The sequence below is a fragment of the Scyliorhinus torazame genome, chromosome 6 (genome assembly GCF_047496885.1).
Source record: "Scyliorhinus torazame isolate Kashiwa2021f chromosome 6, sScyTor2.1, whole genome shotgun sequence".
Classification (NCBI taxonomy): Eukaryota; Metazoa; Chordata; class Chondrichthyes; order Carcharhiniformes; family Scyliorhinidae; genus Scyliorhinus; species Scyliorhinus torazame.
The window spans coordinates 153,701,163-153,725,639 of record NC_092712.1 but is presented as its reverse complement, the minus strand read 5'-3'; the positions used below and the strand labels follow the sequence as shown (position 1 = coordinate 153,725,639).

General features: G+C 49.3%; 1 protein-coding gene across 1 annotated transcript in view; it reads left to right on the top strand.

Annotated features, from left to right (window-relative positions):
• Nucleotides 1-24,477, top strand: part of tex10 (testis expressed 10) — a 180,702-nt gene that overhangs the window by 128,453 nt on the left and 27,772 nt on the right. The window contains exon 13 of the mRNA XM_072508933.1: nucleotides 7,777-7,958. Coding sequence (XP_072365034.1) covers nucleotides 7,777-7,958 — 182 coding nt within the window. The remainder of the gene's footprint in view (nucleotides 1-7,776; nucleotides 7,959-24,477) is intronic.

The following is a 24,477-nucleotide window of genomic DNA, read 5'->3' as shown; positions in this document are numbered from 1 at the left end:
CTCCCGGCTCTTGTGCAACCCCAAATATAGCCAACCCCCAGCTTGGTTCGACCCGGACCCCTACTACTTTCGAAAGCACCTTTGTCACCCCCATCCAAAACCCCTGTAGTGCCGGGCATGACCAAAACATATGGGTATGATTCGCTGGGCTTCTCGAGCACCTCGCACACCTATCCTCCACCCCAAAAAATTTACTGAGCCGTGCTCCAGTCATATGCGCCCTGTGTAATACCTTAAACTGAATCAGGCTTAGCCTGGCACACGAGGACGACGAGTTTACCCTGCTTAGGGCATCTGCCCACAGCCGCCCCTCAATCTCCTCCCCCAGCTCCTCTTCCCATTTCCCTTTTAGTTCATCTACCATAGTCTCCCCTTCGTCCCTCATTTCCCTATATATATCTGACCCCTTACCATCCCCCACCCATGTCTTTGAGATCACTCTGTCCTGCACCTCTTGTGTCGGGAGCTGCGGGAATTCCCTCACCTGTTGCCTCGCAAAAGCCCTCAGTTGCATATACCTGAATGCATTCCCTTGGGGCAACGCATATTTCTCGGTCAGCGCTCCCAGACTCGTGAACTTCCCATCCACAAACAGATCTTTCAGTTGCGTTATTCCTGCTCTTTGCCACATTCCATATCCCCCATCCATTCCCCCCGGGGCAAACCTATGGTTGTTTCTTATCGGGGACCCCCCCAAGGCTCCAGTCTTTCCCCTATGCCATCTCCACTGTCCCCAAATCTTCAGTGTAGCCACCACCACCGGGCTTGTGGTGTAGTTCCTCGGTGAGAACGGCAATGGGGCTGTCACCATAGCCTGTAGGCTAGTCCCCCTACAGGACGCCCTCTCTAATCTCTTCCACGCCGCTCCCTCCTCCTCTCCCATCCACTTACTCACCATTGAAATATTAGCGGCCCAATAATACTCACTTAGGCTCGGTAGTGCCAGCCCCCCCCTATCCCTGCTACGCTGTATTAATCCCTTCCTCACTCTTGGGGTCTTCCCGGCCCACACAAAACCCATGATGCTCTTTTCGATCCTTTTAAAAAAAGCCTTCGTGATCACCACCGGGAGGCACTGAAACACAAAGAAGAATCTCGGGAGGACCACCATCTTAACCGCCTGCACCCTCCCTGCCAGTGACAGGGATACCATATCCCATCTCTTGAAATCCTCCTCCATTTGTTCCACCAACCGCGTTAAATTTAACCTATGCAATGTGCCCCAATTCCTGGCTATCTGGATCCCCAGGTAACGAAAGTCCCTTGTTACCTTCCTCAACGGTAGGTCCTCTATTTCTCTACTCTGCTCCCCTGGATGCACCACAAACAACTCACTTTTCCCCATGTTCAATTTATACCCTGAAAAATCCCCAAACTCCCCAAGTATCCGCATTATTTCTGGCATCCCCTCCGCCGGGTCTGCCACATATAGTAACAAATCGTCCGCATACAAAGATACCCGGTGTTCTTCTCCTCCTCTAAGTACTCCCCTCCACTTCTTGGAACCCCTCAACGCTATCGCCAGGGGCTCAATCGCCAGTGCAAACAATAATGGGACAGAGGGCATCCCTGCCTTGTCCCTCTATGGAGCCGAAAATATGCAGATCCCCGTCCATTCGTGACCACGCTCGCCATCGGGGCCCTATACAACAGCTGCACCCATCTAACATACCCCTCTCCAAAACCAAATCTCCTCAACACCTCCCACAAATAATCCCACTCCACTCTATCAAATGCTTTCTCGGCATCCATCGCCACTACTATCTCCGTTTCCCCCTCTGGTGGGGGCATCATCGTTACCCTTAACAGCCTCCGTATATTCGTGTTCAGCTGTCTCCCCTTCACAAACCCAGTTTGGTCCTCGTGGACCACCCCCGGGACACATTCCTCTATTCTCATTGCCATTACCTTGGCCAGGATCTTGGCATCTACATTTAGGAGGGAAATAGGTCTATAGGACCCGCATTGTAGCGGGTCCTTTTCCTTCTTTAAGAGAAGCGATATCGTTGCTTCAGACATAGTTAGGGGCAGTTGTCCCCTTTCCTTTGCCTCATTAAAGGTCCTCTTCAATACCGGGGCGAGCAAGTCCACATATTTTCTATAGAATTCGACTGGGAGTCCATCCGGTCCCGGGGCCTTTCCCGCCTGCATGCTCCTAATTCCTTTCACCACCACTTCTACCTCGATCTGTGCTCCCAGTCCCACCCTTTCCTGCTCTTCCACCTTGGGAAATTCCAGCCGATCCAAAAAGCCCATCATTCTCTCCCTCCCATCCGGGGGTTGAGCTTCATATAATTTTTTATAACATGTCCTGAACACTCCATTCACTCTCTCCGCTTCCCGCTCCATCTCTCCTTCCTCATCCCTCACTCCCCCTATTTCCCTCGCTGCTCCCCTTTTCCTCAATTGGTGTGCCAGCAACCTGCTCGCCTTCTCCCCATATTCGTACTGTACACCCTGCGCCTTCCTCCATTGTGCCTCTGCCGTGCCCATAGTCAGCACGTCAAATTCTACATGTAGCCTTTGCCTTTCCCTGTACAGTCCCTCCTCCGGTGCTTCCGCATATTGTCTGTCCACCCTCAAAAGTTCTTGCAGCAATCGCTCCCGTTCCTTACTCTCCTGCTTCCCTTTATGTGCCCTAATAGATATCAGCTCCCCTCTAACCACCGCCTTCAGCGCCTCCCAGACCACTCCCACCTGGACCTCCCCATTATCATTGAGTTCCAAGTACTTTTCAATGCACCCCCTCACCCTTAGACACACCCCCTCATCTGCCATTAGTCCCATGCCCATTCTCCAGGGTGGGCGCCCTCCTGTTTGCTCCCCTATCTCCAAGTCTACCCAGTGTGGAGCGTGATCCGAAATGGCTATAGCTGTATACTCCGTTCCCCTCACCTTGGGGATCAACGCCCTTCCCAGCACAAAAAAGTCTATTCGCGAGTAGACTTTATGGACATAGGAGAAAAACGAGAACTCCTTACTCCTAGGTCTGCTAAATCTCCACGGGTCTACACCTCCCATCTGCTCCATAAAATCTTTAAGTACCTTGGCTGCTGCCGGCCTCCTTCCAGTCCTGGACTTCGACCTATCCAGCCCTGGTTCCAACACCGTATTAAAATCTCCCCCCATTATCAGCTTTCCCATCTCTAGGTCCGGAATGCGTCCTAGCATCCGCCTCATAAAATTGGCATCATCCCAGTTCGGGGCATATACGCTTACCAAAACCACCGTCTCCCCCTGTAGTTTGCCACTCACCATCACGTATCTGCCCCCGTTATCCGCCACTATAGTCTTTACCTCGAACATTACCCGCTTCCCCACTAATATAGCCACCCCCCTGTTTTTCGCATCTAGCCCCGAATGGAACACCTGCCCCACCCATCCTTTGCGTAGCCTAACCTGGTCTATCAGTTTCAGGTGCGTTTCCTGTAATATAACCACATCTGCCTTAAGTTTCTTAAGGTGTGCGCGTACCCGTGCCCTCTTTATCGGCCCGTTCAGCCCTCTCACGTTCCACGTGATCAGCCGGGTTGGGGGGCTTCCTACCCCCCCCCCCCCTGTCGATTAGCCATCCCCTTTTTCCAGCTCCTCACCCGGTTCCCACGCAGCTGTATCTCCCCCAGGCGGTGCTCCCCCCTCTCCCCCAGCAGCAGCAACCCAGTAATTCCCCCCTCCCACCCCCCCCCCCGCTAGATCCCCCGCTAGTGTAATTACTCCCCCCATGTTGCTCCCAGAAGTCCGCAAACTCTGGCCGACCTCGGCTTCCCCCCGTGACCTCGGCTCGCACTGTGCGACGCTCCCTCCTTCCTGCTTCTCTATTCCCGCCATGATTATCATAGCGCGGGAACCAAGCCCGCGCTTCTCCCTTGGCCCCGCCCCCAATGGCCAACGCCCCATCTCCTCCACCTCCCCTCCTCCCCCCATCACCACATGTGGAAGAGAGAAAAGTTACCACATCGCAGGATTAGTACATAAAACTCCACTTTCCCCCCTTTTTAACCCCCCTCTTCGCCCCCCACATTCGCCCCACCACTTTGTTCAAACTTTCTTTTTAATAACCCGCTCATTCCAGTTTTTCTTCCACAATAAAAGTCCACGCTTCATCCGCCGTCTCAAAGTAGTGGTGACTTCCTCGATATGTGACCCACAGTCTTGCCGGTTGCAGCATTCCAAATTTTATCTTTTTATGAAGCACCGCCTTGGCCCGATTAAAGCTCGCCCTCCTTCTCGCCACCTCCGCACTCCAGTCTTGATAAACGCGGATCACCGCGTTCTCCCATTTACTGCTCCGAGTTTTCTTTGCCCATCTAAGGACCATTTCTCTATCCTTAAAACGGAGGAATCTCACCACTATGGCTCTGGGAATTTCTCCTGCTCTCGGTCCTCGCGCCATCACTCGGTATGCTCCCTCCACCTCCAACGGACCCGCCGGGGCCTCCGCTCCCATTAACGAGTGCAGCATCGTGCTCACATATGCCCCGACGTCCGCTCCCTCCACACCTTCAGGAAGACCAAGAATCCTCAGGTTGTTCCTCCTTGCATTGTTCTCCAGTGCCTCCAACCTTTCCACACATCGTTTCTGATGTGCCTCATGCATCTCCGTCTTCACCACCATGCCCTGTATGTCGTCCTCATTCTCGGCTGCCTTTGCCTTCACGACCTGAAGCTCCCGCTCCTGGGTCTTTTGTTCCTCCTTTAGCCCTTCGATCGCCTGTAGTATCGGGGCCAACAGCTCTTTCTTGATTTCCTTTTTGAGCTCTTCCACACAGCATTTCAAGAACTTTTGTTGTTCAGGGCCCCATGTTAAACTGCCACCTTCCGACGCCATCTTGGTTTTTGCTTGCCTTCCTTGCCGCTGCTCTAAAGGATCCACCGCAATCCGGCCACTTTCTCCTCCTTTTTTCATCCATATCCAGGGGGGATTCCCTTCTGGTTTACCGCACAGTGTTTTTAGCCGTCAAAATTGCCGTTGGGGCTCCTATCAAGAGCCCAAAAGTCCGTTTCACCAGGAGCTGCCGAACCGTGCGACTCAGCTGGTCATCGCCGCACCCGGAAGTCCCTGTTCTCCATTTTACGTCGGGAATTGGCCAACCCAGGTGGCTACAATTTAAGTTTAATTCACTCGTTTCAGACCCAGATTTCACACCCTCCAGCTGAATGTGGAATTCTAACTTGCTTTTACTCTTACCTTGAGGACCCTTTACTGTGAGGGTATTTATTAATCCTGATTCATTACACATTGCCATCTCAAATATACTGTTCCCTATTTCTAGAACATATTGCTCAAATAAACTGTCCCGAGTACACACTAAGAGCTCATCCTCAGGCCACCATTATCAGTTTACCATTCAGTAGTTCCTACAATGCATCTTGTAGATGATATACACTGCTACCACCGTGCATCATTGGTGGAGACAGTGAATGTTTGTGGATGGGGTGCCAATCAAGCAAGCTGCTTTGTCCTAGATGGTGTTGAGCTTTGAGTGTTGTTGGAGCTGCAAGTGGAGAGTATTCCATCATACTCCTGACTTGTGCCTTCTAGATGATGGACAAGCTTTGGGAAGTCTGGAGGTGAGTTACTCACCAAAATATTCCTAGTCTCTCTGCTCTTGTAGCCACAGTATTCATATGGCTGGTCCAGTTCAGTTTCTGATCAATGACAACTCCCAGGGTGTTAATAGTGGGGGAATTCAGCGATGGTAATAATAATCTTTATTGTCACAAGTAGGCTTACATTAACACTGCAATGAGTTTACTGTGAAAAGCCCCTAGTCGGCACATTCTGGCACTTTTTTGGATGCACAAAGGGAAAATTCAGAATGTCAAAGTTACCTAACAGCACATCTTTCAAGACTTGCGATTGTCCACCATCAAGAAGGCACAAGTCCCAGGCCCAACCATAAACTTGCTCCGCCATTCAATCAGATCATTGCTGAAGATTGCACGATGTTCATCATCATTTGCCACTCAGATACTGAAGCAGTCCTTGTCCACATGCAGCAAGAGCTTGACAAAAAAAAAGAAGGCTGCTTACCATCACCTTCTGAAGGGCAATAAATGCTGGCCCAACCAGCGATACTCTCATCCCTTGAATGAATAAAAAAATGTCTAATCTACATTAAAATCTAAATCTTCCACTTTTCTTACAAGTCCCCATTAATTCTTGATTTATACTCTGTTCTCTGGTGTAGCTATTCTAAGGATTCTATAAACCACTGCCACCAGTGACTTCTTTCTGTTACAATTTCTTTTGTCCACCCAAACTAATTCTACATCTTGATTCTCCAAACCAAGATACTTGCTTGCTACCATACTAATCTCATCCCTTATTAATAGAGTTACCCCACCACCTTTTGCTTTCTTCCTATACCACTGAAATGTCAAATAATGTTGAATATTTATGTTCCAACTCTGAATTTTTTTATTTGTGCTCTTAATTGTCACATCTTGTTACGAATATTGTGAGCATTCAGTTAAAGAACCTATCTTTAATTCTATCTTTTGACCATCTAGGTCCCTTTCTGACACACTCTTATCATTACCCCCATTTCTACCTGATCTCCCTTCACATCCCTCCCCAGTTATTTAGTGTAAATGTAATTATTTCGTTTTGCCCTCTTGATATGAACCCTGCTGATGTTAAATGTGAGGGTATTCCAAATATCTTACAGGAAACTTGGAACACTGGTTCTTAATTGTTTATTTTGCAATTTGGTAGAATGTGCGAGAAGTGATGTAAACCAGTTAGAAAAGTTCCAGTCATCTTGTAATCATTCAAAAAAAAGTTTCCGAAACTGAAACACAATAAGAAAGGCAGCAATACAGAACCAAAAAAGACACTTAAATACAATAATGGCAACACACCAATGTACTTCAATTAACCACGTTTGAAATCTCTCTACTTTCCTCAAGTCTGAGAATTTACCTACCCAAAGACAATATCCCATAGGAGCCAAAATCCAACAATAATTACCATGCACAGCCTGTATCTTTCTTTCAGGAAATTTTCTGCTGGTTTTGAGTAGCAACACCTGGGTTTAAACAGCTGTGTCCAGGAAAAATCTTGTTTTGGGAGAGAGCTCTGCTTCCAACTGGGTGTGGCTGTAATCTTTTTTGCTCATTACAGGACCAATCCTACCACCACTGATGTACCTTTTTGTTTGTTCCTTTTGATCTCGCCTTATCGGAATAACTTGTCTTTAGAAGTACCTCCTCCTAACATTTCTTACATGAGCTGTCCCTCTTTTAGCATGTAAGTGTGACATTCATTCCTATTTCTCCTTTTGAACTTCTACCCTCTGTATTTTTAACTGCTGCAATTCTGTGCCCTATTGTTATCCATTTCACTAGGGTAAATATCTGTTCACCCTGTTAGGCCAATCCGCATAGCAAAAGCCCTCAGCGCAGCTGAATCCGTATCAATTTACTTTTATCCAATTCTTTAATCAAATTTTATACCAGCTTCTTGACACTCTCTCCAGCCCTGGTTAGACGATGACTGCACACTGATCCCAGTTCAGGAGAAGGCCATCCCAATGCTACAGCTTTCTTTTCCCCAGTATTGGTGCCAGTGCCTAATTGCCTATTGATGCCTAATGCTATAGAACTGTCAATTAATCTATATCAGTTAGAAGAATGTAGATGGAAAGAGTATTTATTGTACTTCCATCATATTTATGATCAAGATTGCTGACAAATGTTGGTATTTGAACAAAAGTAATTTTTGAAGAATAATCATATGTTTTATAATATAAACTATGTTTTGTCACTCCTCAGGTGAGTGTCCATCTCTTGCCGGACAGCACTGCAGGATCAATCTTAAAAGCTGTTGGCCAGCTCATAGATCCAGCCTTTATTCCCAATGAGTGCTTGTTGAATTTCCTTGCCGGGTGTTGCTACAGCCTCCTTTACTTCATATTAACTTTGGAAAGAAACAGCAGAGGAAATGCACAAAAGAGGTAATTGAATTTCTTTTGTGTTTTCTGCTCGCATTCCTCTATACTCAAGTTTTTTTTGTCAGCCGCGAAGGTGACTTTTCTGAAGCCTTTCTTTTTCTGCCTATTAACTTTGTTTGTTCTTACTCTTGGGAAGTGTAAAAAATGGTCTGTACTACACCGAACAATTATAAAAAAATTATTGTGCACTGGTTTCATTTCACAGCCTGCAACCCAATATTATTTGAGAGGTTTTTTGGGTAATTGCTAAACTTTCAGCCTGTTAAGATCTACCTTTTAAGTGAGTGTGCCCAACTAGATTGATTGGAGGAAGTATCACTCAATTTTATAAATCATAATGCTCCACAATTGAATATTCTATCCGTTGGGTGTGATATTAAACCGAAGCCATGTCTGTCCTCGCAGGTGGATGTAAAACATCTTGTGGCATTTTTTTTGAAGATGAGAAGGACACTTTTCCTGGTGTTTTGGCTAACATGTATCTCGCAATCAATGTTATGAAAATAGATTATTTGTTAATTAATCTGATTGCTCTTTGTTGAACCTTCCTCTGCTCAAATTGGCTGCCATCTTTCCCTATATATTAATGACTACAGTTCAAAAGTATGTCATTGACTGCAAAGTGTTTTGGAAGGTCCTGAGGTCATTAAAAAAAAAAAGAAGTTTTTCTTTCCATAATCAAAAGATAATGGATATATATTTTTTTGGGGGGGGATACAAGGTGCAATTCTTTGTCACAGACTCGAGCTAAAGCAGAGTCCGTACATTAATTTAAAAAGGAATTGGGTAGCTGCTGGAAAAATAACCAATTCTGGGATATAATCAGGAAAATCAATAGACCAGATGGCTAATGCAGAGAAAAAACACAAGTTTATATTGGATAGGCTTAAGCACCTGGTTCTCTACTGTAACAATCTGGTTTTGGATACTGCCAGCATTGGTAGAATTGCCTTATGTTTTACTATTGCCAGATTGTAGTCAAATATGCCAGACTTACCCGTATCCATTAATATTTTTCTGTTATTATCTACCTGATTTCCTATTAAATGCTGTGTATGGTTGCTTTGGAAGCCAGTTGTATTTATGTATTTGATAACTGAATAACTATTTGTGTTGAAAAACCTTCCTAATGTCCACTGGTATGTTCCTAGGAGTGCCGCAATCCCAGTGTTAACCTCTCAGCCACTGTGCTGCCCTTAGACTTTCCTGAAAAACACCGTGGGAATGAAGATCGGGAGGCTCTGAAAAACAAACAAGAACCTTGCGAGGACCGTCATCTTCACCGTCTGAACCCTCCCCTCCAATGACAGCGGGAGCGCATCCCACCTTCTAAAGTCCCCCCTCATCTGCTCCACAAACCGAGCCAGATTCAGCTTATGCAGCTGCTCTCACCACGTGCCACCTGAATGGCACCTCCCCCAAACTCTTCTCCTGCCCCCTTGCCCTGATCGGAAAGACCTCACTTTTTTACCTAATTCAATCGAAGGCCTTCTCCGTGTCCATGGCGACCACTACCTCCACCTCTTGTCCCTCAGGGGGGCATCATTGTCACATTTAGTAGCCTCCTGATATTAGCCGCCAAATGTCAAGATGAGGGGGGACTTTAGAAGGTGGTATGTGCTCCCGCTGTCATTGGAGGGGAGGGTTCAGATGGTAAAGATGACGGTCCTCACAAGGTTCGTGTTTGTTTTTCAGAGCCTCCCGATCTTTATTCCCACGGTGTTTTTCAGGAAAGTCTAAGGGCAGCACTGTGGGTGTTCCAGCACTACAAGGACTGGACTGGTTCAGGAAGGTGGCTCATCAACACCACCTCGGGAGCAACAATGGGTGGCCAATAAATGCTTGTATAGCCAACGATGTCCAAATTCTGTAACAGACCATGTTTTGAAAAAAGGAAATATTAAAGGGAAAAATCACTTCAAAATAGGAATGCACTTGAATCAGTAGACAGACACTTCTGTTTCTGGAGTACAGTATAAAAGTGAGAAACATACAGAGAAAATAGATGCAGGAGGAGACCATTTGGCCCTTCGGCCTACCCGCTATTCATTATGATCAAGTTCAATACCATGATCCAGGCCCCCCCCCCACATAGCACTGTTGTTTCACAGCGGCAGGGTCTCGGGTTCCATTCCCGGCTTGGGTCTCTGTCTATGTGGAGTCTGCACGTTCTCCTCATGTCTGCGTGGGTTTCCTCTGGATGCTCTGGTTTATTCCCACAAGTCCCAAAAGACGTACTTGTTAGGTAATTTGGACATTCTGAATTCTCCCTCCATGTACCCAAACAGGTGCCGGAGTGTGGTGACTACAGTAACTTAATTCAGTGTTAATGTAAGCCTACTTGTGACAATAATAAAGATTATTATCACTTTATCCCTTTAGCCCCAGGAGCTATATCTAATTCCTTCTTGAAATTACACAACGTTTTGGCCTCAACTATTTTCTGTGGTAGTGAATTCCACGGATTTACCACACTCTGGGTGAAGAAATTTCTCCTCACCTCAGTCCTGAAAGGTTTACCCCTTATCCTCAAATGATGACCCCTGGTTCTGGTCCCCCCACTATCGGGAACATTCTTTCTGAATCTACCCTGTCTAATCCTGTTAGAATTTTGTAACTGTCATGAGATCCCTTCTCACTCTTCTAAACTCCAATGAATATAATCCTAACTGACTTAGTCTCTCCTCATATGACAATCCTGCCATCCCAAGGATCAGCCTGGTAAACCTTCACTGCACCCCCCTCCATAGCAAGAACATCCTTTCTCAGGTAAGGACACCAAAACTGCACACCATACTCATGGTGTGGACTCACCAATGCCATAAAGAATTGCAACAAAACATCTCTATTCCTATATTCAAATCCTCTCGCTATGAAGTCCAACATACCATTTCCCTTCTTTACTGCCTGCTGTACCTGCGTGCTTACTTTCAGAAACCGATGCACAAGGGCACCAAGGTCTCGCTGAGTAGCCACCACTCTTAGTTTACATGCATTCAGAAAGTAACCTGCCTTCCTATTTTTGCTACCGAAGTGGATAACCTCACAATTGTCCACATTATACTGCATCTGCCGAGCATATGCCCACTCACTCAGTTTGTCCAAATCCCACTGAAGCATCTCTGCATTCTCACAGCTCACCCTCCCACTTACTTTGTATCATCTGCAAATTTGGAGATAATACATTTAGTTCCCTCGTCCAAATCATTAATATATAATGTGAACAGTTAGGTCCTCGCACCATGTGGTACCCCAGTAGGCACTACCTGCCAATCGAAAAAAGACACATTTATTCCAATTTTTTGCTTCTGTTTGCTAACCAGCTTTCTATCCATCTCAAGTCACTACCAGTAATTCCATGCACTTTAACTTTACATAGTAATCTGCTGTGTGAAACCTTGTCGAAGGTCTTCTGAAAGCCTAAATAAACTACATCCGCCAGTTCTCTCTGGTCAACGCTACTAGTTACATCTTCAAAGAATTTGAGTAAATTTGTTGAACATGATTTTCCTTTGGTAAATCCATGCTGACTTTATCTGATTACACCACTGCTTTCCAAATGCTGTGCTATGAAATCCTTGATAATGGACTCCAGCAACATCGTCACTACCAACATTAGGCTCACTGGTCTATAGTTCCCAGTTTTCCTTCTGCCTCCCTTTTTGAATAGCGGGGTTATATTAGCTACCCTCCAATCTGTAGGAACCATTTCAGAGTCCAAAGAATTTTGGAAAATAACCACCAAGGATCTACTATTTCTGGGACTACTTTAAGTACCCTGGGATGAAGATTTTTAAAAAAAAAAATAATTTTTATTACAGGTTTTCACAAAATATCAATAACAAAATGAGAAAGAAAAAAGAACACAACAGGGTTAAGTACAAAACACAGTCTAAAAAAGCAACCCCCCAAACCCCCCCCCCCCCCCCCCCGTGCCTAAATAATAAATTAACATTAACACCCCGACTTAAGACAACATGTGTATACATCCCCTCAGACCCTTCCAGTGTAAATAACATAAACAAAAATAAAGTAAACCCCCCACCACCACCACCACCACCCCCGAGCTGCTGCTGCCATTGACCAATGTCTATCGTTCTGCCAGGAAGTCTAAGAACGGTTGCCACCGCCTAAAGAACCCTTGTACCGACCCTCTCAAGGCGAATTTCACCCTCTCCAATTTAATGAACCCTGCCATATCGCTGATCCAGGATTCCACGCTTGGGGGCCTCGTATCTTTCCACTGAAGGAGAATCCTTCGCCGGGTTACCTGGGACGCAAAGGCCAGAATTCCAGCCTCTTTCGCCTCCTGCACTCCTGACTCCTCTGCCACCCCAAATATTGCGAGCCCCCAGCCCGGTTTGACCCTGGATCCTACCACCCTCGACGCTGTCCTCGCTACCCCCTTCCAAAATTCCTCCAGCGCTGGGCATGCCCAGAACATATGGGTGTGATTTGCTGGGCTCCCTGAGCACCTAACACACCTGTCCTCACCCCCAAAGAACCTGCTCATCCTTGTCCCGGTCATGTGTGCCCTGTGCAGCACCTTAAACTGTATGAGGCTGAGCCTCGCGCACGAAGAGGAAGAGTTCACCCTCCCTAGGCCATCTGCCCACGTCCCCTCTTCGATCTCCTCTCCCAACTCCTCCTCCCACTTACCTTTCAACTCCACCACCGAGGCCTCCTCCTCCTCCTGCATCACCTGGTAAGTTTCCGAGATCTTCCCCATTCCCCCCCACCCCCCCTCCCCCGAGAGCACCCTGTCCTGTACTGTGTGTGGCAGTAGCCGTGGGAATTCCACCACCTGCCGTCTGGCAAATGCCCTTACCTGTAAGTACCTGAAGGTGTTCCCCGGGGGGGAGCCCATTCTTCTCCTCCAGCTCACCCAAGCTCGCAAACTTCCCGTCCACAAACCGGTCTCCCAACTTTCGTTGCACCCTACCCGCCAGGGACAGCGGCAACGCGTCCCACCTCTTGAACTCCTCCTCCATTTGCTCCACCAGCCTTGTAAAGTTAAGCCTATGCAGGGCCCCCCAGCTCCTGGCCACCTGGACCCCCAAATATCTGAAACTCCTCTCCGCCCTTTTTAGTGGGAGCTCGCCAATCCCCCTCTCCTGGTCCCCTAGCTGAACTACGAACAGCTCGCTCTTCCCCATATTGAGCTTGTACCCCGAAAAGTCCCCGAATTCCCTAAGGATCCTCATTACCTCTGGCATTCCTCCCACCGGGTCCGCCACATACAGCAGCAGGTCGTCCGCATAAAGCAACACCCTATGCTCCTCCCCACCCTGCACCAACCCCCTCCAGTTCCTCGACTCTCTCAGTGCCATACCCAGGGGTTCAATCGCCAGTGCGAAGAGCAGGGGGGGACAGGGGACACCCCTGTCTCGTCCCTCGGTGCAACTGAAAGTACCCTGACCTCCTCCTATTTGTGGCCAGACTCGCCATCGGGACCTCATACAACAGCCTAACCCACCTGACAAACCCCTCCCCAAACCTGAACCTTTTCAGCACCTCCCACAGGTACCCCCACTCTACCCTATCGAAGGCTTTCTCAGCGTCCATCGCCACCACTATCTCCACCTCCCTCTCCCTCGCCGGCATCATGATAACGTTCAAAAGCCTCCGCACATTCGCGTTCAACTGTCTCCCCTTCACAAACCCCATCTGGTCTTCATGGATGATCTGTGGCACACAATCCTCCATCCTCGTGGCTAAGACCTTCGCCAGCACCTTGGCATCTACATTTAGCAAGGAAATCGGTCTGTAAGACCCACATTGCAGGGGATCCTTGTCCCGCTTCAGGATCAAGGAGATTAGTGCCCGGGACATCGTCGGGGGTAAAGCCCCCCCCCCCCTCCCTTGCCTCATTGAAGGTCCTAACTAACAGCGGGCCCAACAGGTCCATATATTTTTTTATAGAACTCGACCGGGAAACCGTCTGGCCCCGGTGCCTTCCCCGCCTGCATGCTTCCTATCCCTTTGATCAGCTCCTCCAGCCCAATCGGGGCCCCCAGTCCCGCCACCAGTCCCTCTTCCACCTTTGGAAACCTCAATTGGTCCAGGAAACGGCCCATCCCTCCCTCGTCCCATGGGGGCTCGGATCGGTACAATTCCTCGTAAAATTCCCTGAAGACCCCATTGATGCCAACCCCACTCCGCACCACGCTCCCTCCCCTGTCCTTCACTCCCCCGATCTCCCTAGCTGCGTCCCGCTTCCGAAGCTGATGCGCCAGCATCCGGCTTGCCTTTTCCCCATACTCGTAGATCGCCCCCTGGGCCTTCCTCCACTGCACCTCCGCCTTCCTGGTGGTCACCAGGTCGAATTCGGCCTGGAGGCTGTGCCTCTTCCTCAACAATCCTTTCTCAGGTTCTTCCGCATACCTCCTGTCTACCCTCACCATCTCCCCCACCAGCCCCTCCCTCTCCCCCCCGCTCCCTCATCTCCTTGTGGGCCCTGATGGAGATAAGCTCTCCCCTCACCACCACCTTCAGTGCCTCCCATACCATCCCCACTCGGACCTCCCCGTTGTCGTTGGTCTCCAAGTACCTCTGTATACTTCCTCGGACCCGCTCGCTCACCTCTTCGTCCGCCAACAGCCCCACCTCCAAGCGCCACAGCGGGCGCTGGTCCCTCTCCTCCCCCATCTCCAAGTCCACCCAATGCGGGGCGTGGTCCGAAATGGCTATTGCCGAATACTCGGTATCCTCTACTCTCGCTATCAGCGCCCTACTCGAAATGAAAAAGTCGATTTGAGAATAAGCCTTATGGACATGTGAGAAGAATGAAAATTCCCTAGCCCCCGGCCTTGCAAATCTCCAAGGGTCCACCCCTCCCATTTGGTCCATAAATCCCCTCAACACTCTAGCCGCCGCCGGCTTCCTACCCGTCCAAGACCTGGAACGATCCAGTGCAGGATCCAACACCGTGTTAAAGTCTTCCCCCCCCATTATCAGGCCCCCCACTTCCAAGTCTGGGATCCAACCCAACTTACGCCGCATAAAACCCGCATCGTCCCAGTTCGGAGCATACACATTGACCAGTACCACCCTCTCGCCCTGCAACTTACCACTTACCATTATGTACCTACCGCCATTATCTGCCACAATGCTCGACGCCTCGAATAACGCCTTCTTTCCCACCAAGATCGCCACCCCTCGATTTTTGGCATCTAGCCCCGAGTGAAACACCTGACCTACCCACCCTTTCCTCAGTCTTACCTGGTCTGCCACCTTCGGGTGTGTCTCCTGGAGCATAACCACATCCGCCTTGAGCCCCTTCAGGTGCGCGAACACGCGGGCCCGCTTAACTGGCCCATTCAGTCCCCTTACATGCCAGGTTATCAGCTGGATCAGGGGGCTACCCGCCCCCCTCCCCCGCCGACTAGCCATGACCCCTCCTCGGCCAGCCATGCGCCCGCACCCCACACCCGGCCTGTTCCCCACAGCGGCATACCCCCGTCTCGACCCACCACCCTCGCTCCAGCTCCTCCTTGATCTTGGCAGCAGCAACTCGATTCCTCCCCCCCCGGGGCTAGGACCCATCCTAGCTGGTTTACTCCCCCCCCCCCCCCCCCCATTGCACTTCCGCAAGTCAGCTGACTCCTGCTGACCCCGGCCACTCCCGCCTCCCCTTCGACTCCTCCCATTGTGTGGCACACCCTCCTCTCCCGCTCCCCATTCACAGGCTCTCCCCCTCCGTTCTAAGCGCGGGAAACAATCCTCGCTTCCCTGCCCCGGTCTCTCTCTCTCCCCCCCCCCCCCCCCCAAGTTTTCGGCGCGGGAAGAAAATCCCGCGCTCTCCACCTACCAGGCCCCGCCACCAACCAAAACAGTGCCCAACCCGCTCCATCCACCCTCCCCAACCCGAAAGAGAAAAACACAGAGAAAAGGAAACCCAAAACAATGCAGAGGGCCCCCCCCCCCCGAACCAAAAATAGGCATAACACATCCACCACAGTCCCCAATCGCCCACCCCGACCCTCAGTCTGTGTCCAGCTTCTCGGCCTGAACAAAGGCCCACGCCGCCTCTGGAGACTCAAAATAATGGTGCCGGTCCTTGTAGGTTCGCGCCGGCTGCAACATGCCAAACTTCACCCCCTTCCTGTGCAGCACCGCCTTCGCTCGATTGTACCCGGCCCTCCTTTTCGCCACCTCGGCACTCCAGTCCGGATATATCCGAACCTCCGCGTTCTCCCACCTGCTGCTCCTCTCCTTCTTGGCCCACCTGAGCACACACTCCCGATCAGCGAACCGATGGAACCGCACCAGCACCGCCTGCGGAGGCTCGTTAGCCTTGGGCCTCCTCGCCAACACTTTATGGGCCCCTGGAAGGACCCCGCTCACATCAGCGAGTTTAACATGGTGACCACATAGGCCCCCACGTCCGGCTTCTCCAGCCCCTCCGGGAGGCCCAGAATCCGCAGATTCTTCCGCCTCGACCGATTCTCCATCTCCTCGAACCGCTCCTGCCATTTCTTGTGGTGCGCCTCCACCTTTACCGCCAGGACTAAGATCTCGTCCTCATTGTCAGAGATCTTTGGTTGTGCCTCTCGGATCGCCACCCCCTGGGCCGTCTGTGTCTCCAGCAGCTTATCAATAGAAGCCTTCATCGGCTCTAGCAGGTCTGTTTTAATCTCTCTCAGGCAGAGCTGGATACCCTCCTGTTGCTCCTACGCCCACTGCCTCCACGCTGCCTGGTCTCCGCCCGCAGCCATTTTGTCCTTCCCTCCCTTCTCCAGGTCCACCACCACCTTTTTTGTCACCCCGCTCCTAGTTAAAGCCATATACTGACGGGGAGCTATTATTAACTCCTTCCCACACCGGGAAACGTCGAAAAAGTGCCCTTAGGGGCCAGAAAAGAGCCCAAAAGTCCGTTTTTGCGGGAGCCGCCGAATGTGCGACTTAGCTCCGCATAGCCGCAACCGGAAGTCTCGAGAGGGAATCCTTTTGGCAGTGTTCGCTTCACCAATCTGCCCCATAATGCCTGTGGAAACTCCCGAAAAAGGTCTAAGTGTCCGTTCCAGACGGGAGCTGCCGAATGCGCGGCCTACTCCTCCATGGCCGCCACCGGAAGCCTCGTCCCCGCTTCTTCAGTGGCCTTGGTGAGATCTTTTCACAGTTGTTCCCTCTGCTGTTAGAATTCAACTTTGATAAAGGCCCTCAGGTCAGTTTGCAGCTTTAAGCTTGCCCTTCTCCCGCCTGCATGCTGGAAGAGGCTCTGTTTATCCTGCAGTTACAGCCAACTCTTTTACTGTTTCTGCCGGGTCTGGGAGCCAAAAGACATAACATTCCTGGGGGACACTGTCAGGGGAATGTTGCAGTCTTCTTGCCACACCGGGAAATGTCAAACAAATGCCGTGGGGGCCCTGTAACGAGCCCAAAAGTCCGTTCCAAGCGGGAGCTACCGAATATGCGACATAGCTCTGCATAGCCGCACCCGAAAGTCAGTGCTGGGATGAAGATTATCAGACAACCCTGTTAATTTCCCCCAAGCCACTAATTTCCGTATCTCCTCACTAAAACTTGTTTTTCTAAGAACTTTCAGTACATGATTCATGTCTACCATTGTGAAGACAGAAGCAAAGTACGAATTTAGTTCCTCAGCCTGTTCCCTGTTTTGTTCTTTGTTCCCTGTTATGAATTCCCCCGTTTTTGACTAAGGGGCCTACGTTAGTTTTTATCAATCTTTTTCTCTTTATATATCTATCAAAACTTTTCTAGCCAGTTTTTATGTTTCCCGCTAGTTTCAAATTGTATTTCCTCCTTAATCAATCCCTTGGTCCGCCTTTGCTGAATTTTAAACTGAATTTTAAATTTGTATGCCTCTTTTAATCTAATACTATCTCTAAGCCATGGTTTGGCCACCTTTCTACTCTTGCACCAAATAAGAATAAACAACTTTTGGAGCTCACATATTCATTCCTTGAATGCCATTGCCTGTCCTTCCTTTCAGTAATGTTTCCCAGTTTGTCATAGCCAGCTCGTGCCTCATACCATCATAGTTACAAACAAACAAAGAACAAAGAAATGTACAGCACAGGAACAGGCCCTTCGGCCCTCCAAGCCCGTGCCGACCATGCTGCCCGACTAAACTACAATCTTCTACACTTCCTGGGTCCGTAGCCCTCTATTCCCATCCTATTCGTGTATTTGTCAAGATGCCCCTTAAATGTCACTATCGTCGCTGCTTCCACCACCTCCTCCGGTAGCAATTTCCAGGCACCCACTACCCTCTGCGTAAAAAAACTTGCCTCGTACATCTACTCTAAACCTTGCCCCTCTCACCTTAAACCTATGCCCCCTAGTAATTGACCCCTCTACCCTGGGGAAAAGCCTCTGACTATCCACTCTGTCTATGCCCCTCATAATTTTGTATACCTCTATCAGGTCTCCCCTCAACCTCCTTCGTTCCAGTGAGAACAAACCGAGTTTATTCAACCGTTCCTCATAGCTAATGCCCTCCATACCAGGCAACATTCTGGTAAATCTCTTCTGCACCCTCTCTAAAGCCTCCACATCCTTCTGGTAGTGTGGCGACCAGAATTGAACACTATACTCCAAAGTGTGGCCTAACTAAGGTTCTATACAGCTGCAACATGACTTACCAATTCTTATACTCAATGCCCCGGCCAATGAAGGCAAGCATGCCGTATGCCTTCTTGACTACCTTCTCCACCTGTGTTGCCCCTTTCAATGACCTGTGGACCTGTACACCTAGATCTCTTTGACTTTCAATACTCTTGAGGGTTCTACCATTCACTGTATATTCCCTACCTGCATTAGACCTTCCAAAATGCCTTACCTCACATTTGTCCGGATTAAACTCCATCTGCCATCTCTCCGCCCAAGTCTCCAAACAATCTAAATCCTGCTGTATCCTCCGACAGTCCTCATCGCTATCCGCAATTCCACCAACCTTTGTGTCGTCTGCAAACTTACTAATCAGACCAGTTACATTTTCCTCCAAATCATTTATATATACTACAAAGAGCAAAGGTCCCAGCACTGATCCCTGTGGAACACCACTGGTCACAGCCCTCCAATTAGAAAAGCATCCTTCCATTGCTACTCTCTGCCTTCTATGGCCTAGCCAGTTCTGTATCCACCTTGCCAGCTCACCCCTGATCCTGTGTGACTTCACCTTTTGTACTAGTCTACCATGAGGGATCTTGTCAAAGGCCTTACTGAAGTCCATATAGACAACATCCACTGCCCTACCTGCATCAATCATCTTAGTGACCTCCTCGAAAAACTCTATCAAGTTAGTGAGACACGACCTTCCCTTCACAAAACCGTGCTGCCTCTCACTAATACGTCCATTTGCTTCCAAATGGGAGTAGATCCTGTCTCGAAGAATTCACTGCAGTAATTTCCCTACCACTGAAGTAAGGCTCACCGGCCTGTAGTTCCCGGGATTATCCTTGCTACCCTTCTTAAACAGAGGAACAACATTGGCTATTCTCCAGTCCTCCGGGACATCCCCTCAAGACAGCGAGGATCCAAAGATTTCTGTCAAGGCCTCAGCAATTTCCTCTCCAGCCTCCTTCAGTATTCTGGGGTAGATCCCATCAGGCCCTGGGGACTTACCTACCGTAATATTTTTTAAGACACCCAACACCTCGTCTTTTTGGATCTCAATGTGACCCAGGCTATCTACACATCCTTCTCCAGACTCAACATCTACCAATTTCTTCTCTTTGGTGAATACTGATGCAAAGTATTCATTTAGTACCTCGCCCATTTCCTCTGGCTCCACACATAGGTTCCCTTGCCTATCCTTCAGTGGGCCAACCCTTTCCCTGGCTACCCTCTTGCTTTTTATGTACGTGTAAAAAGCCTTGGGATTTTCCTTAACCCTATTTGCCAATGACTTTTCGTGACCCCTTCTTGCCCTCCTGACTCCTTGCTTAAGTTCCTTCCTACTTCCCTTATATTCCACGCAGGCTTTGTCTGTTCCCAGCCTTTTAGCACTGACAAATGCCTCCTTTTTCTTTTTGACGAGGCCTACAATATCTCTCGTCATCCAAGCTTCCCGAAAATTGCCGTATTTATCCTTCTTCCTCACAGGAACATGCCGGTCCTGAATTCCTTTCAACTGCCACTTGAAAGCCTCCCACATGTCAGATGTTGATTTGCCCTCAAACATCCGCCCCCAATCTATGTTCTTCAGTTCCCGCCTAATATTGTTATAATTAGCTTTCCCCCAATTTACCACATTCATCCTAGGACCACTCTTATCCTTGTCCACCAGTACTTTAAAACTTACTGAATTGTGGTCACTGTTACCGAAATGCTCCCCTACTGAAACATCTACTGAAACATCTACCACCTGGCCGGGCTCATTCCCCAATACCAGGTCCAGTACCGCCCCTTCCCTAGTTGGACTGTCTACACATTGTTTTAAGAAGCCCTCCTGGATGCTCCTTACAAACTCCGCCCCATCTAAGCCCCTGGCACTAAGTAAGTCCCAGTCAATATTGGGGAAGTTGAAGTCTCCCATCACCACAACCCTGTTGTTTTTACTCTTTTCCAAAATCTGTCTACCTATCTGCTCCTCTATCTCCCGCTGGCTGTTGGGAGGCCTGTAGTAAACCCCCAACATTGTGACTGCACCCTTCTTATTCCTGATCTCTACCCATATAGCCTCACTGCCCTCTGAGGTGTCCTCCCGCAGTACAGCTGTGATATTCTCCCGAACCAGTAGCGCAACTCCGCCTCCCCTTTTACATCCCCCTCTATCCCGCCTGAAACATCTAAATCCTGGAACATTTAGCTGCCGATCCTGCCATTGCCTCAACCAGGTCTCTGTAATGGCAACAACATCATAGTTCCAAGTACTAATCCAAGCTCTAAGTTCATCTGCCTTACCCGTAATACTTCATGCATTAAAACATATGCACTTCAGGCCACCAGACCCGCTGTGTTCAGCAACCTCTCCCTGTCTGCTCTGCCTCAGAGCCACACTGTCCCTATTCCCTAGTTCTCCCTCAATGCTCTCACCTTCTGACCTATTGCTCCCGTGCCCACCCCCCTGCCATACTAGTTTAAACCCTCCCGTGTGACACTAGCAAACCTCGCGGCCAGGATATTTATGCCTCTCCGGTTTAGATGCAACCCGTCCTTCTTATACAGGTCACACCTGCCCCGGAAGAGCCCCCAGTGGTCCAGGTAATGGAAACCCTCCCTCCTACACCAGCTGCTTAGCCACGTATTTAGCTGCTCTATCTTCCTATTTCTAGCCTCACTGGCACGTGGCACAGGGAGTAATCCCGAGATTACAACCCTCGAGGTCCTGTCTTTTAACTTTCTGCCTAGCTCCCTGAACTCCTGCTGCAGGACCTCATGCCCCTTCCTGCCTATGTCGTTAGTACCAATATGTACAACGACCTCTGCCTGTTTGCCCTCCCCCTTCAGGATGCCCTCTACCCGTTCGAAGACATCCTGGACCCTGGCACCAGGGAGGCAACATACCATCCTGGAGTCTCTTTCACGTCCACAGAAGCGCCTATCTGTGCCCCTGCCTATAGAGTCCCCTATTACTATTACTCTTCTGCGCTTTGACCCTCCCTTCTGAACGTCAGAGCCAGCCGTGGTGCCACTGCTCTGGCTGCTGCTGTTTTCCCCTGATAGGCTATCCCCCCCGACAGTATCCAAAGGGGTATACCTGTTCGAGAGGGGGACAACCACAGGGGATTCCTGCACTGACTGCCTGCCCTTTCTGGTGGTCACCCATTTCTCTGCCTGCACCTTGGGTGTGACCACATTTACATAACTGCGATCTCTGACGCTTTCCGCCAGCTGCATGCTCCTAAGTGCATCCAATTGCTGCTCCAACCGAACCATGCGGTCTGTGAGGAGCTCCAGTTGGGTGCACTTTCTGAAGATGAAGCCACCCGGGACGCTGGAAGCCTCCCGGACCTGCCACATCTCACAGTCAGAGCACTGCACCCCTCTAACTGACATTGCGTCAATTAATTAAAATTAAAATGTAATTATTTTTAAAAAAAAATTCAAAGTTACTGTTAACTATCTGTTTCCTAGCACTAGATTTTTAATAAAAATGCGAAAGCTAAATATAGTACTCTCCGATCTCTGGCTTAGATATCCCTCTAAATTATAATTAAGTAATTATGTTTAATTAGTTACCAATGCTTAATTTTTAAATTTAGTGTAGATTCCCAACCAGCCACTCAGGCCACAGCTTTTCTGTGATGTCACTTCAGTTTCCCCCCGACGCACACAATTTGAAAAAGGTATAAAAGTAAAAATGAGTAAAAATCACTTACTCACCTTCTTACCTTCTGAGGGTCTCAGATGTTCTCAGGTTCTCTCCGTGACAGAGACTGCTCCTCCACCTCCGAACCTTTATTGAGGTGCAGGGCCCTGGTCTCAGAATCAACAAACTCACTATCCGCCTTGGCAAAGAATTTTAAAAATATATATATTTTTATTGAAGCTTTTACATATTACACACTACAGTCATTTTACTTTGTACTGTCTCCCCGCCCCCCCAATCATTTGTTGTTTCAGAGTAATTTCCTGGGCCCTTCATTGTACGATGGGTAATTATCCGCTATTAACATGTGGGTGGTGTCCTAGCCTTCCCTCTCCTCCCCCTTTAGTTAATGGGCTCCCCCAATCTTGCCCTGTCCTTATTTTTCCCGTAAATTCCGTGGAGGTTCCTTTTCTTGTGGTCTTGTTCCAAACCCCCCACCCCCTGGTTCTCTTCTCCCGTTCTTTTCCTGACTGCTTCCTGTGGTCCCGTTGGCTCTGGTGTCCCCCTCCCCCCGCTCTATTGGCTGTTGGCTTTGAACAAGCCCTGGAACAAGTTGGTGAATGGCCTCCATGCTTTGTGGAAGCTATCCTCGGATGATGAATTTGATCATCTTGAACTGAAGAAATTCCAAAAGGTCTGCCAGTTCGTCTACAGCTGGGTGGTGCTGCTGATCGCCAGCTGAGCAGGATTTTCCGGCGGGCGATTAAGGAAGAATCAGCACTACCCCAAAGATTGCCACACTTGGTCACGGCTCCATCTTCACCCCTTGGATATTGCCTCGTAGAAGGTTGTCCAGATCCTGACAAGTCTGGGGCAGGCCCAAAACATGTGGGCATGGTTGGCTCCCTGGCATCGTTCACATTTGTCCTCCACCTCCGGGAAGAACCTGCCCATTAAGGTTCTTGTCAGGAGGAGGTGGAGTTGGCCCTGCACAGTGCTTTGCTCCAGAGTCCCCAACCTATTCCTGTCCCTAGCTCTTTCTCCCATGTCTCGTCCAGCGTGTCCTGTCTTAAGAGCCCACCATATAGGTCCCCACAGTTTCCCTTCCCCAGACTCTGTGCCCAGTAACTCCTCGCCAGGGAAAGGGGACGTGCATCCCATCTCCTTGGATGAATGGTATAGGAGTTTCTCCCATGAGGTGAACCCTGTCCCTCGTCCAAACCGCTTTTGTACCTCAATGAGGTATTTCCACTCGACTCTATCGAAGGCTTTTCTGCATCCAGGGTGACAGTCACCTCTGGTGTACTCTCCCCGGATAGACTAATTGTCACGTTCAGCAAGTGCCTGATGTTCGCATTTAGCTGTCTACTCTTAACAAAGCCATCTGGTTTTCTGTGTACCTCTGGTACACCGTTCTCAATCCGCTTAGCCAGGACTTTTGTGAATATTTTTGCATCCACATTGAGCAGTGAGTTGAACCTGTATTATCCGCACTCCGTCCTTTTTGGGTATCAAGATATGGTGGTCTGTGTTAGCGTGGGCGGCAGGCTGCCCCTCGCCAGCGAGTCTACGAGCATTTCCCTCAGATGCAGGGCCAGTGCTGTAGTGAATTTCTTGTAGAAGTCCACTGGTGCCTTCCCAGCCTGCATGGAGTTGATGTTCTTCATGGCCTCTCCAAGTCCTCGTGCTGCTTCCAGCATCCTCCATCAATGGTCCCCCACGACTGCATGTCCAGTCCATCAACGAGCCCTCTCAGTCTATCGCCCCCCACGATTGGCACGTCCAGTGCATCGAGGAACCGTTCCATCCCCAAGTTCCTGGTAGAAGGCCTTGAATGCTTTGTTGACTGTTTTAGTTCGGCTGCCAATCTGCCTCTGCTATTCTTTACCTGGGCTAATTTCCTAGTGGCTGCATGCTTTCTCAGCTGATTAGCCAGCAGGCGGCTAGCCTTATCTCCATGCTCATAAAAGGTCCCCTGTGTCTAGCGGAGTTGGTACACTGCTCTCCTGGTGGATTGCACGTTAAAGCCCATTGGTAGCTGTTTCCTCGCAGCCAGAGAGCTTCCTCTACGGTCGGGGCCTCAGAGTACCTTTTGTCAACCACCAGGATGGATTCGATCAGCTGTTGCCTAGCCGCCCTCTGTTCCCTGCCTCTGTGAACCGTATAAGTGATAATTTCTGCCCTAATCACCGCCTTTAATGCCTCCTAGAACATGGGAGGTGAAACTTACCCATTCCGGCTGTTGGGTCTGATTTTGCTGACCTTGCTTGCCGTTCCTATCCCTAGACGTAATTCCTGGTGCCC